The following is a 15,016-nucleotide window of genomic DNA, read 5'->3' as shown; positions in this document are numbered from 1 at the left end:
GAAGTGAATTTTGTGTTGAACTCCTAGTGTTGTCCTTTACTCGTGAAACTTTATGTCGATATCGATTCGATCTTAGATTTCCACTTCGATTTAAAGATATCTTCATAATCACTGCTACACGGCCAATTTTGATTTTTTTTTTACAAAGCAATATTTATAAAGTTCTATTAAAATTTCAAGCTAACAATGTCGTGATTTTAAAACAGTCCTTAACATAAAAGTAGACTCTTGCAAAGTCAATATTATGAACAATTGGTTTGTTAAATAGTGAATATATAGAAATGCTACAGTTTTAATTTCAATTTTTTTTTTAGTAAAACATCATTTTGTTGATAATTTCTTCTTGGTTTCGTGAGTTTTTACTTTAATGATTTCATTATTAGCCTAAATCATGACGGATATTTTGCAAAAAGCATCTTCCGAAAAAAAATTTTAGTCAGATTGTTGAGCACGAAAATGAGTATGTTTATTTTAAGCTGTAAATAGTAAATAGAAATTGTTTAATATGAAATAAATTTGTATTTCCCTAAGTACCGTGTCTCATATGCACATCACTATAGTTCACGCACTGGAAAACGTGAGCCAACTATTAGAAAGAAAGGACACGATATCTACGTTTCGCTTTTAGTGCACGTGGCCATAAAAGCGACAAATGTGCCAGCATGTGTTTTAGTTTTAGTTGATTCTATTACTTATCGGCGTGTTTACGCTGCGTGCATTCGCTTTAGGTTCCATTCAAACGACCCAAGCCAGTGAGGGACAGCAATTAATGCAATATTTGTTTTTTACATTTTACCTCTTTCTTCATTAGGATCAAACGTTATCTGTTAGGAAGCAATACTAACCAGTCTTCTGCGCTCGAAGACCATCTGCGGGTTCGGCTCCAGACTGAACCCGTAAACAATGTTCTACTGTCGGAATATGTGAAATGGTTTCGTCTACCGCAAGCGTATAATTATCGCCGATCTATGTGAAAAGAATAGCGATATATCGGACTTGCTTTTCTGTGCGTGTGTGAATGGTCCCTTATTGCATCGAGTCCTTTACACACGTTTTTCCGTATCCTTAGGGATACCTTATCCGTTTTTTTTAACATGAAAACGCGATCGAGACTGACGTGACTCGATAGTCACGAGACCGATCAACGTTTTCTTCCTTCTCCCAATCTTAACTTTCTTCTATAAAACATATACATGAGATGTTAATTAGATATATTAGTTTAAAATGTATCTACTCTATTTTAAATATTAGTTTTTACCTAAGTCTTTGCGTACTTTTATAATTTATTCTTGATCTTACAGTCAAACTATTTAGTACAGTTTCGTAAGACGTTGTTTTAATCAATTATTTACTATGTACCTTATCTTATAAATGTGAATGTTTGGATGGATGGATGAATGTTTGTTAGAGTTTGTAGCCTAAATTACTAAACAGATACACTTGAAACCGCCGAAATGGCGTAGCGACCGCTGCCCATAGACATCCGCAATTGCAAATGCATTGCCTACCCTTAATCGACGGTGGAAGGAGACGCAAACAAAGAGGATATTTGCTGTTCCTGTGCGTCTCCTCCACCGTCAAATCCACTTTTCCTTCCCATCCGTCCCTCTTAAGAAAAGGGTGGAAAAGTAAAGGGACCAAAACTAGGCCTCCGGCACCACACTCATCAAACGAAACGCGGAATCGCTCTCACTTCACGCCTGTTTTCTGTGTGGTCGTGGTATTACACCGGGCGAGCCGGCCTATTCGTGCGAAGATGTTAAAGCGGGCTCTACCACTGTTAATGATGTAGAGGATAGTCTGGAAGAACACATAGGTTACTCACTTTTGTCTCTCTTTAATTCCACGCGTACGGAGTCGCGGGCAAAAGTTAATAATAGAAAATAAATAAAATACCTTAATAAGCCAAAGTGAATCTGCAGTTAGTTTGACAATTAATCGTTTTCCTTTTTTATTAAAAAAAGATAGGTATGAAATAAGCCAGTTTACAGAACTTTTAGGCACTAAACGTAGATTTGTATTAATACTCTAGACTAGATCAATTACCACCATAAATGAAGAGGCGGGAATCTGTGGTATTTTGTGTCTGTTTGATTTTCACCATTTTGACGCTGATGGTTGCGGTTGTTCGTGGTGAAGAGTTTTCGAACAAATAAAAGTGTAAAGTCTTAACAGACACTTATGTTAGGCCTATATTTAATTAAGAACTAATCGAATCCATTTACTAATTTACGGCGGATCTCAATAACGAACGATCGATGCAATCCATGTCAAAATCGCTCTCAAAAGTTATCCACGTAATCCGACCGTTAGAGCGATGACGTGGCCGTAGCGTACTGGTTTGTAATTTGTAAGACAGAGGTTCATCACGGCCGGTCTCAATATGCAATTTTATCAATCGGCGATCGCAATCCGTGTTTTAATGTGTTTTTCCAAACAATCTTCTTCATCCATGTCAAATTACATCGAGATCCATTCAGATGTTTAGGCTACAAACTCTTACAAACATTCATCCATCTAAACTTTTGCTTTTACAATATTCGTATGAAGTACGGTTATGTTATATTAAAACCAAATACGTTATGTTCTTTAATATATTATTAAATTTTTCCAGTTATATATAAAATAAAGTTTTATTTGACTATATCTGTACTACGATTTCGCGGATTCTGACTCTAATGAAAAGTTTGGTGGAACGCGGTCGATCAACTATCTCCTATGTGCAATGTGTTTTTGATGCTTTTGAGATCGATCATTCAATATTGAGACTGTCCGTTAGTGTAATTTAATAATATAAGTAGTCGTGAAGTTTTTAAAACACTAATTAATAATTATATAAAGCAACAATAAAACACAACATTTGCAATTGTTTATTTTTTTTTGGTTTGGAGATTAATTTATTTTATATAGATGTAATATTGAAATAAGAATAAATAGCATTATAACAAATGTTCACAATATTCCCGAACTTGATTTTTAATTCTTTGCACTTGACATTTATGTCATGTCACGCTGTCAAACTCAATAATGACACATCGAAAATCGTGTTGTGATAAAATGTCTAACTGGTATGCATCTACTTTGTCTACCGTCTATTTATTTATAGAGTTAAAATCGAGGATTGTGTCTCCATTGATATCATCAGCTACCGCTACCTAGCTTTTTTTTGCTATTTAATAACCTTGACGATGGCCAAATCATCGAAAAAAAGATGGGATCAACTATTTATTATGAGAGTCCAGGAGGTATTATATCTATGTTGTCAATGGATGATGAATCTAAATAAAATACTAATACCTCAGAGCTAATAACAATACTAACATACTATAGTATAATAAGTCTTTCCTACCTTCAATCCATACCTATATTATCTAACAAGCTTTTCCCCGGCGACTCCATACGAGCGGAATTAAAACACAGTAAATAGCCTGTGTGTTTTTCCAGACAGTAATCTAGATCTGTGCTAAATTTTATCAATATCCATGAGTTGTTCGGGAAATACCTTCCAACAACCATCCTTTTATCTAACTTTCACATTTATAATTTATTAGTAAGATAAATTATAGTATATTACATAAAATATGAGTAAGATTTAAAATAAAAATATTAAAAAACATTATCTTATTTATTAAAATAACTTATTATACATGTTTTTACACAATAATTTAACCCTAACCTTAACTTTTAATAATAAATATAAGTCATGATTTGAAATAGTGTTATAATAATGATAATCTTAGTGTCTCAGATTATTCAATAGCAGCCAATAAAAGTGTAGCTACAGCATCACTGGGCGATCTGACAGTAAGCACCATGGTAACACCTGATAGAGATGGTACCATTCTAGCTGAAAATATTACTGGAATGCCTGTACGCCACATCCCTAAACCACAGATTTTCTTTACATTATCCCCCTTTACAGAAGAGTCTGGTAAACCTAAATGCTTACACATTGCTGTTGCAACTTTTGTAACATCAAAGTCATTCATGACAAAAGTATCTATTACTTCTTTTTGAGATTCTGCACTCTCCCAAGAGACCTCCCAGTCTTCAGAAGCTGGTTGAATATTAAATTGTTCAGAACCTCCAATTTCTATAGGTTCCAAAGTATATGTATCTGGATAACAATCTCCAGGGTAAGGCTTTCCAGTTGTTGAATCACAATCATATACGGAAAACTCTAGAGCTGCTCCAAAACATGCTACAGAATTCAGTGGATTTTTAGGAAATTCCAATACACAAAATATATTTCCTTTCTTTTCATAAGGTAGACTTTCACATGGTATTTCACCAATAAGATTATATTCAGGAGCCATGTCTAAACATACATGGACTTCTTTAAGTAGATGACCAAACAGTGTATTTAAACATTCAAATTGAAGAATTATATGTTTGGCGTAGATATATTTTATACACTTAACTTGATATTCTGTGCCTGGTTCTGTCAGATCAATTGGTTCACAAGTTTTAAATATTGGGCCAAGTTTTGCAATGTATGGAATCACCTTAAGTTGACTTGCATATTGTTCTTCTGGAGAAACAATAGTTACCGGAAATATTTCAATTTGTGCTAATTGATCCTTGGGTTTTTTAATGTTTTTTACAATTGGAACTGTATCCATATTGAAACTCTGGTCTGCATTTGTATTTAAATGATTTTGAAGTGCTTCTTTTAATAGTATAAAATTGTAAATTGGCACATTAGAAATGTAATTATTAATAAGTTTATGGTCTCCAGAATTTAAAATGGCACTATAAAAAGTAGCCCGATCTCGAACTTCGCCATCATCATCTGTTTGACATCTATCAAGTAAAACTTTTATGCTAGGTAGAAGATCGGCACATGCTGCCCCGAATTGAGCAACTGCAGAAACAGCTGCTGCCCTCACAGGTTCGGAGTTCAAAAGAATTCTGTTATAAATGAATCTGATAAATCTTGAAGGTTGACGAACTTTAGGACCCTCATGTCCTATAACATGTAAAACACGTACTGCAAGAGTTTCTTGATGAGAATCTTCAATGAACTCGCACAGATGAGATAGGCCTATTTCCTTGGCATCTGGATTTTCCTCAATCAGTGTAATAATAGTATTTGCAATAGCCATTTTGTGTTCCTCATCCCTTTCAGCTCGGAGCATATCAGATAAAAAAGATACAAGGAATTCCTGTTTCCGAGGATATTTAGAACAAAGGTTCTTAATAGAGTCAACTACTACAATTTTAAATTCATCTGATATTTCAGACAAAAAACTTGAGATTCGTTTTATCAAACGCCCAATAGAACTCTCTGTACAGTTAGCAAGCAGAGTTGTAATAGCCAAAGTTGCTACTGAACGGTTAGGGTCAAAAATCAGGTTTTCAAGATCCACTGTACAAACAATCACAGCTTTTGGATGTTTTGCAGTAACTTGTGCTAGAGTTCTTACCCCAGCAAGCCTTGTGGAAGCTTTTGAAGAGAGACAAAATATTTGTATTGCGGATAATGCTTGAGTAAGATCTCTTATATTTTGGCTTAAACTGACAACAGCATGTGCTGCTTCATATATGACTATTTCTGATCTATGGTATAAACTAGACTCTATAAATTGTAAATAAGATTTTGATTCTTCAGGTTCATTCTCTGCTAGTTTAGCAGCATAGCGAATAAGAAGACAAACTGTATAAGGCGATTGAATTGGCCTTTGCAATAACATGTTGACCAATTTATCCATAAATAAACGGTCATTATGTCTGGAAGCAGAAATGACTCCAAGTGCATGATATGTTACCATGATATTGTCAGATGTGATCGCTACCTGTAAAAAAAAGTGTATTATTAAATATTTATATGAGTCAAGCATTTGTTCTTTCTTTATTTAATTATTCCCTCTACAAATGTTTTTAGTATTTAATTCTATAAGATTACAATTTATATAAGGATATGTAAGGACATATCCATAAAATAACACTTGCAAGCCGTTAACATAGATAAGTAAAACAGTAATTATAAGATTAATTATCGACTTATACTTAATGATACTTAAACAACTAATAATATGATTTAAAATACTTAACTATTTTAATTAAGACATTATAATCTAAGATAAGTTGAAATAAAATGTATCAAATCATAATTACCTGTGCTTCATTCAAACATCTCTGAACGAAATCTGGAGCTGATGCAGTCAAGTGCAGAGCAGAGACTAATGCAGCTGAACTAACAGCTGGATTCTTATCAAGTATAGCCTGTATCATGTGTCTTTCAATATTTTGTAACATTGAGTTGTCTGTAATGGTTCTCAGTGTCCTTATTGCTGCAGCTCGGATTAAGTCTACTTTCTCAGTCATATCCTTGGTTAAAGAAGATGATACAATAAATACATTTTGAGCCAAAGAACTAAGTTCCTTTATACTCAAATATACCAATCTACGCAGCATCACATCTTTTGATTGAAACAATCGTGTTATCGCAAAGAAAATGGTTGTAGCCTCTTCTGTTGTAAGATGTACCCCTTGGTTTAGCATGATTAGGGTTTTACTCAATATAAGAATACATTTCTTCGCATCTACTTGATTTGAATTAAAGTATCGCACTTCTTGTAAAATAATATTTTTATCCAACATTCGAAACTTTTCCATTCCGCCACCTTCTTCTTCTTTTTTATCTCTACGAAAATTCGCCATTATTTGTATTTCTCAATAATATGATAAATGGTTTTAAACTGTAATAATCAATACAATACCCTACCATAAACAAAAATCGTTAACATAAAATGTCAATGTCATAATAGTTCTGTGTCGATCATGAGTAATCGGATCACTGTGATTGAATCGATTGATCGATCGGAGTGCAATTCGCAGAATATGCGGGTTTTTTGAACCAGCAACTCTCGTCGTGTGGGTCGTGGTAGGAGCCAGCTAACCATTGATGGACAGACACACATGTGTCTCGCTCACCAACTGCAAACTGTAACTGACCGACCTACTAATAGGACTCGGGCCTCCGTTATTCTTTGGAACTTGACCACTTAGCCAATGGATCATGATCATGACTTACACGACACAGGTCTACAACAAAGCAAACATCAGAATATACTTTTCTCTAGACGGGTTCAAATGGGCAGCGGATCGCGCAAAATTAATTGATCCGATGGGCATGGACATCTGTAACATCAGAGGGACATCAGATGCGTTGCTGGCCTTTAAGGCAGGAGACGATTACACTTTCATTGATGTTATGAGTAGGAGATTGCAAGTATCCGCAGACTTAAATGATGTTAAAGACCCGATCACTATACCGTGACCGATCTCAATCGTAAGAAAAATCGATTGACCCAGGTCTATATCGATTCGTTAGCAACGGCGGATCAAGGGGTGGGGGTCATGATCCCTCCTGAGCTGGTTGACTTGAACACGACTATGTGACACTCCCCTGGCGCCAAACCTGGATCCGCCCTTGTTCGTTAGTTAGGTGATTTAAGAATGCAAGTCAAGGTAATATAAAATTCGAAGAGCAATGAATACGAAAAATGTTTTAATGAACGTGAAATGCCAGGGTTACCAGACCTTAAAAGATATTTATTTGTTAAAAACGAAGCTTGGTCGATTTTATCCAGGAATTCTTAAATTTTAATGCCTTAAAAATCAAATCCAGTTTTATTGCTTATCTTATTTCAATTTCATATACAGGATATTCCAGATAGAGGTGTACAACTACCACGGATTGGTAGAAAATGTGACAATTTGACTGAACCGAACTTCCCTATATTCAAAGCTGCTTCGTTTGGGCGCTAGAGGGCCTTATAGTTGTAAATAATCATTTATCCGTATATCTCGAAACGCCTATAATTTTATTCATATTGAAACCGTACTTTTGGCTGTTAAATCACGTCTTTTGTGGAACAAGTTTTAGTTCACAAAAATCGGCTGCCTTGATCTAGGGGTTGTAGGTCAATTTATTCGGATATCTTTTTAGCTGTTATTAGAAGAATATATATATTTAATTAATGTTAACGGTATCTAAAATCAGGGATTAAATAAATAAACGCAAATGTAATATTTTTTATCCTTTATTAATTTACCAATCTACAAATTCTTTTGTACAAGGGTATTTGAAAAATCGTTGGCATTTAGTGCCCTAACATTTACAATCATATTAAAGTGTTCTGATTTATAAATTGTAATTACATAATACTAACATAGCTTTGTTTATAAATCTAAAACAAATAATGAACTAATGCATGTAACAAAATCTTATTTACGAACTATTTGACAGAATCATTGTTAAATGTATTACAGTAAATTAATGCAATTGAAATAAAAACAATGTCGTTTACAACATTGAATAGCTGCAAATAGACCACATTGTGGCAAGGCTAACCTTTCTGGTAATTAACGTAAAATATTAAAACATCCATGACATGCGAAATAAATTTTCAGATAAGCATTTAATACAAATTATAAATGAGGCTAGACTAACATCTGTGGTAACATAAAAATCTTTTGACGAGTTATCTTAAAGGTTAAATGCCGAAGATATAAAACAGCAAATTTTTTTTACACTTATTGTTTTTATGATTCTCGATTGTTTTATATGGTTAGAACGTTATCTTACTATTAAATTATAGTGTATTTTAATAAGCGTTAACTTATTATTTAGCACTGCTTAATTGTACAAATAAGGTGAGCTTCTTACTATTTTTAAGTAACAACATTTAGGGCCTGTCCCACCACTGGCTGATAGAGGTTCAGATAACATAAAAGTGACATCACTGTCAGATAAGTAAACAAAATCCGATATTTCCATCATATATTTTACACGTTGGTTTGTTATCAGACAATTTACAATTTGGACAGGCCTTTAATGGTGAATTTATCAAATAAATTAGTATAAATAACGTTTGAATCCAGCGGGGAGTTTCACAGATAATTTAGCTCATAATCGAGGGTTATAAATATAAGAGAATCTTAGACTTCTAAGTAATGGTATGTACAACATCACTTTATTTCTGATATTGTACTAATAATTAATAATACTATATAAAACGAAACATGATTACGAAGAAACATTATTAAATAGTAGTAAAATGTTCGTTCATCCTAACAAGTAACAAGTTTTACTATATGAAGTATAGTATGATAATTAATTTCTCTATAAATAAGGGAAAATTTTATATGAACATGAAATATAAATCATTTACCTTGGCGAAAAATATCACGCCTTAGGCGTTACAAATCAGTAGGTGTTTATTTAACTAAACTTAACACTGCCAAGCAGAAAAACAATATAGTATCACATTTCTGAACATAACTTCCAGTATCACCAAAATTTATCATTTTGATACATCTACTAATTACTTACAACTAAATACCTTGCGCCAAATAAAACCTCTATATTAAAAATTAAACATAAATGGAAATATATTTTTAAAACGCCAAGCATCAAGCTCATCCAATGTGTGGAATGGTGTTGGTAATTTCTAGGATTGGCAGGAATTTCAGCAATATTTACTCTTTGATTTGCAAGGTGAAACTGTTAGAAGACATCTTACAATATTCATATAAATTTAACAGCAGATCTTGCACAAACGCACTAGTTAATTACACGTAATGTCGATAGTTTTAATTATTTAGTCCAGCTTTTGCCGTTTATGTTTAGCCATGTTGTAGATTCTGTCGACAATATCTAATTTTGATTTTACACCATCCACACCAAATAAAGCAAATGAAAACTTAAATTAAAAGATTTAACATCAATATTTTCCACGCAAGTTTAAACGTAAGTTATAATACATTGATAAATTTCTATATACGTTATTACATTCGTATTCGTATTTTCTCTAAATAAATGTAATCGAGATTATTTTTCATCAATACGACTATAGGCATAATACAATATTTTCTGATGAAGTGATTAATGTTTGCTACAAAACTACATTCTACATGATGCTAGAAAATGAATTAGTTTTATATTATATTATAAATACATTCAATAACTTATTATCTATAAATTTCCATAAAATTTCGCCGACTGATCCACCTAATATTACCAATGTTAGAATCATAATTAATTTTTCTTCTAAATTTTGTCAAACATAATATCCTCCGACCATACTGCCTATTCACATGTTAAAATTTACACAAACTGTATTTATGTCATACATAGATAAATGTATTTTTTTTATTTTAATCTTCTAATGTTTAACAAATGGCCAAAAATAATTTTGTTTCTTTTTTTCTAAATTAGTGAACCTACATTTTTGTTCCTTTTTGAATAATCAATAAATTTATATTAAATTTTTTTGTAATATACACTCTTACACCATCATTCACTATAAATTACTTCTTTACTTGGAAGGGTTATGTTTAATTTTTCGAAATAAAATCCTAGACCATGGATCGCTTCCATTACGACATTGGCATTTTACGAAGTGGTAAATCCTAACCTAATACAGGCGCAAAAGACAACATCTGCAATCCGTTTGCACCTTATTATAATATATTAAACATTTTACTGGCTCGCCTTTTAAGCATTACAATTACATATTCGTCAAACATCTATCATCTACTGCAAAAGATAGCAAAAGTCCTGCTTATTTATGTAACGAGTTATTTAGTACCATAGTTCATTGCCATACCATGATAATAAACTCGTATCTCAAAACAATATCACTTTTTACATTATGCATCGTATCTCACTAAAACAACTCCGAGTTGTCTAGCATGGTACCTGCTCAGAATTCTCAAAAATACGTCTCCTAAATATTTTGAAATGTGTTCGAATTTTGGTCTTCCATTTGGTCATGTGATTGTGCGATTGTTTATTTTTATGTATAAAATAAGAAATTAAATTAGATTTATATGATTATAAAAATCACAAAACCACTGAAACAGTTTGTATATTGTGACTTTGTATATCTAATAAATTGGACAACGGTCACAAATATATACATTTGAAAAATTTTTAGGTATGCGGTGGCCATATTTTCTTAAACAATCATTCTCATCGTTTTGGAGTAACGATATGTTGGGTTATAAATTGTTTCCGGACAAAACATTACATGCCTATAATTAAATGAAAATAAACCTATCTAGGCCGGCTTTGGAAATTCATGCATACGCACTATTCTCTAACGTTTTAATACTAGTAATTAAAATTTAATAAACTCTAATATTTTGGCACTGGCAATACTTCAAAACGCGCACAACAAATCACTTTAACTGCCACATCTAGACTCGTTAAATGGTCACTAGGAAAGTTCCTTAGTTTATGATAAATGTACGTATTGCGCCACTATTTACTTTTTTACATGACGTTTTACCAACATTTATCGACGAACGACGAAATTTTACGATTCTTACAATTTTTTGCGCCAAACATATACCCGAACAATACAACAAACAAAACCGGAAAATTGTACCGATTTTGATACGTGAAGTAAGAACAAGTCCTATCAATCAGATATATTATTTTAAATGATATGTTTACTCTATAGTTGATATCATTTTCCGGAAAATACGTTTCGTTTTACGAATAGAGTAATTTTGTATAATATTACAGCTGTTGTACAAAAACTCATAATTATGTTACATACTAAAATCGGCACAATCTTTTTAATTTCCGGTTTCATCTATACAAAACTCGAATTGTTTTCTGAAGTCGCTACTTAAATTCATTATTGTCCTAATTTTTAAGGAAATAGTTTTTTTTTTTATTTTGTCGTTTATTATTAGCTGCCATATGTTACTTGTAATAAATGTGTAAAAAATTTAAAAGTCATTCCAAAGAACAATTAAAATGGTTGTCAACTGTTTAATGAATTTGTTGAACTAACCTTAGTAACGTAAAGGGTAGGCAGAGAAATAAATTGCATTATATTGTATAAGTTCCGAGTGATAATTTTTGAGTTATGTGCTAGAATAAATTTGTTCAATTGTAATCGAGAGGCCATGAGATTACCGGAGAAATGGTTTAAAATTAAAGTTACAAGGTATGTCTTTGGTTCGAACCCGTAAACGATGTCTTAGGGCCTGTCCCACCATTGGCTGATACAGGCTTAGATAGCTTAAAAATGACTGCACTGTCAAATAAGGGAATAAAATCCGATATTGGTTATCAGACAATTTACAATTTGGTGGGACAGGTCCTTTTTCTCTTAATATCTAATCTTTGGATTGTAAATCAATTTGGTTATTTTCTAGATATTTGGTTTTCTCTTTGGGGTTTATAAAACTTAATGTATTTGCTTGTTGAAATATCTATAATTATATTATTATAGTTGCAGTTGAAGTATTTTAAGAAATTAAATCATTAGAATAGTGTAAGGAATTTGTAAACTGTATACCTGTTTTTGAAAATTCCTAAATATTGTGAAAAAAGTTGAGATTCCACTATAGTGTAGGTCGCAATAAACTCCTAACCATAGTATTCCTTAAATATTTTAACTCTTTACCAATGAACATAGCAATTGCTGTCATTTGTTTCAACTACGTAAATTACAACATTTATTTTTCATACCGTTTTCATGTACTTTCACTACATCGCTTTCAAATAGAACGTATTATATTAGAAACATTGAAATACATTAGATATGGAGAAATTTTAGTATCCGTCGTGTTCATGCTGAATGTCGAAGTTTACTTGAAGGGTGACCGTCTATGCCGGCAGCATCTACCACGATTTTCTGAAAAACATTAAAAAATAACATCAAATCCGTGTTCGTGATCTCTTAATATCTTATTTTATAGTAGATTTTACTATCTACCGGTAATTTTTATTTGAGGAGACTGAAAGAAAATTAGTCCTAATTTTTTTACTGTTAGATCCAGACATTTAAGAAATATATAGACTAGACATTGTAAACAATTGATTTTCAGAGTTACTTTCTCTGAAACGTACTATATCAGTTAAGTTCAACGCCATCTAGTGTTATTATGAAATATATTTTACAAAATTATAGTGAGCTCCATCTCTTGGTATAAAATAAGCTAAATAGTGTCCAGAAAAATATAAACATTGTTATGTTTTAATATCTGGTTAGATTAGTCGACATTATTTTTAATTTTTTAACTACTTTATCGTTATTACGAAAATATAGAATGTATTCCTTGGTGTAAAGAACGTGATCAATGTAATAAAGAAGGCCTTCAGGCCAAATATATTATCAGTTATATTAGAAAGTTTCTGAATTACCCCGTCAGACGTTCATGGCGTAGTACACCGGGTTCTGCGGTGGCGCTAGTGGTGACGTAGCCGATGTCGCCTGCGAGGCTGACGCTGCGCCCTCTGGCGGAGCACGGGGAACTCGCGACGGCGATCCGGGAGCCGGCTGGTAAAGCGGTGGTGCCACCTATTATATAAAAATATGAACATTTAAACAATTTTAGAGGTTTTATAAAAGTCTATTTTTTAATCTATACCAATAATATAAAGAAGAAAGATTTGTAGTTTTGGATTTTTGGACTACTGGACCGATTTAAAAAAATCTTGCACCATAAAAAGCCATTTTATCAGCGAATAACACGGGCTACATTTTCACTTTTCTTAATTTTACCCGGGCAAAGTCGTTTATAATATTTTATGGATAGGGTAGGGAAATGTTATAAAAATTAAAGAGATATATTTTACCTTTTCGGAATAGCAAATCATTTGTTTTCCGCCGCCAGGTTGCGCGGCAAGTACGGGCCTGTATCTTGCCGGGGCCGGGCATAAATTCTGTAAACGCCAATGTTTTTGTATAAGATTTTTATCTATGTTCATATTTATTACTGGTTGTAGCATGTTTAAAAATAAAAAATAATACAGACGAATTATCATTGAACATACATTAATACATACATTCTACATACCTTGGATTAAATTATCGCAAAACTGTTGTGCGATTGTCGATTGTTTCGCAGGCAATTCAACTGTTTAATTGTACAACTAAAAATCGAGTAGTTTAGAAGTCCATATAAGGTCATAAGAATCAAGCGCGACTAAACAGTTTTACGATAGTTTGTCTTATTATGTTTTTTTTTAAATATCTTTCTGTCTCACCTGCAACTGCAGAGCGTGGCTGTAATGAGCTCGTTGCTGGAGGGCGGCATTAGGCTGCGGTGTACTGGCCCCACTACGAGCTTGCTGCTGATAGTACGATTGCACTTGGCGGTTATCTGGAATTAAAATTTAATAGTAATCAGCTAAGATAATTATAGTGCGGAATCCGAGGAGACTTCAAGCAAACATATACATTTTTACTTGCTTCACGCTGCAACTTGAAATCTACGGTTGCTTGCTGGAAGCTGTTCGTGTACGACGGCCCTTAAAGATCTAAAGAACTACATTGAATTTTATTTCTAAACCATTGCAGGATCTTCCTATATGCTAAAATATTTGCGTTTTACCTTATACTTGAAATGGTCGTTACCTACAAGGTGCGTAAAAAAAGTGTCTTTGAACAGTTGTAGAAGAGTTTGTGATGGTATTTTTTCTTCAAAGTCGACATCTGAGAGACTATTGCGACCGTGAAATAATCATAGTACCACTAGTAGTACTTTAAAGAATTGTCCCCGCAGAGCTCAAAAGTATTTGGTATAAATGGGATAAACATGTGACGAGCCGTTTTATATAGTTAGTAACATACTACTCGTAATATTATAAATGTGAAAGTTTAGATGGTTTGATAGATGCAAGTTTGTAGCCAAAACGGCTGAGCGGATTTCGATGAAATTTATTATAGATGTAGAGGATAGTCTGGAAGAACACATAATCTGCTCACTTTCTTTTTATTTTATTCCACGCGGACGAAGTCGCGGGCGAAAGTTAGTGTTATACATACAGTCGTTAGGTGCCCACTGAGCTGGGTATTCGTGTTGGTAGTGGTGGTGGCTGCTGTAGGGCACGTAGAGCAGCTGGTGGTGGCTGCGAATCGGCGGCGGGGACTCCGGCCGTCTACCGCGCGCAGCAGCACGCACCGGCGATGTCTGCTCGGAGCTCGTCTGCGAGCTGTACAACTCCTGACTGCTGTCGGAACACCTACGTAGTCTTAGACATTTG

The 15,016-nt window shown here is 33.4% G+C and overlaps 2 protein-coding genes and 1 long non-coding RNA gene across 3 annotated transcripts in view; 1 reads left to right on the top strand and 2 right to left on the bottom strand.

The window, feature by feature from the left end:
- The first annotated feature begins 3,075 nt into the window (after positions 1-3,075).
- On the top strand, positions 3,076-5,700 carry LOC106110106. The gene is made up of 3 exons (XR_001226056.1): positions 3,076-3,245; positions 5,405-5,490; positions 5,612-5,700. It is a non-coding gene; the product is annotated as an uncharacterized LOC106110106 (long non-coding RNA).
- On the bottom strand, positions 3,677-6,734 carry LOC106110105 (coatomer subunit gamma-like). Its single transcript, XM_013291818.1, has 2 exons — positions 6,118-6,734; positions 3,677-5,795 (listed from the first exon to the last, which is right to left on the bottom strand). The coding sequence occupies exons 1-2, from the start codon at positions 6,661-6,663 to the stop codon at positions 3,750-3,752; spliced, it is 2,592 nt and encodes an 863-aa protein (XP_013147272.1). The 5' UTR covers positions 6,664-6,734; the 3' UTR covers positions 3,677-3,749.
- A 5,597-nt stretch (positions 6,735-12,331) lies between these two features.
- LOC106110069 overlaps positions 12,332-15,016 on the bottom strand; it is a 102,300-nt gene continuing 99,615 nt past the window's right edge. Inside the window, exons 13-17 of the mRNA XM_013291755.1 lie at positions 14,799-14,995; positions 14,018-14,133; positions 13,607-13,693; positions 13,172-13,328; positions 12,332-12,662 (exon numbers count right to left, since the gene is read on the bottom strand). Coding sequence (XP_013147209.1) covers positions 13,176-13,328; positions 13,607-13,693; positions 14,018-14,133; positions 14,799-14,995 — 553 coding nt within the window. The 3' untranslated portion in view covers positions 12,332-12,662; positions 13,172-13,175. The remainder of the gene's footprint in view (positions 12,663-13,171; positions 13,329-13,606; positions 13,694-14,017; positions 14,134-14,798; positions 14,996-15,016) is intronic.

This window comes from Papilio polytes, unplaced genomic scaffold (genome assembly GCF_000836215.1).
Source record: "Papilio polytes unplaced genomic scaffold, Ppol_1.0 DF820889.1, whole genome shotgun sequence".
NCBI lineage: Eukaryota > Metazoa > Arthropoda > Insecta > Lepidoptera > Papilionidae > Papilio > Papilio polytes.
Note: the sequence above shows the minus strand (reverse complement) of the source record. Positions and strands in the feature narration are given on the sequence as shown.

Coding starts and splice junctions, on each gene's coding strand:
- LOC106110105 (XM_013291818.1), bottom strand. CDS start 6,663: ATGGCGAATTTTCGTAGAGATAAAAAAGAAGAAGAAGGTGGCGGAATG. Junction 5,796..6,117: donor GATGTTTGAATGAAGCACAG/GTAATTATGATT, acceptor TTTTTTTTACAG/GTAGCGATCACATCTGACAA.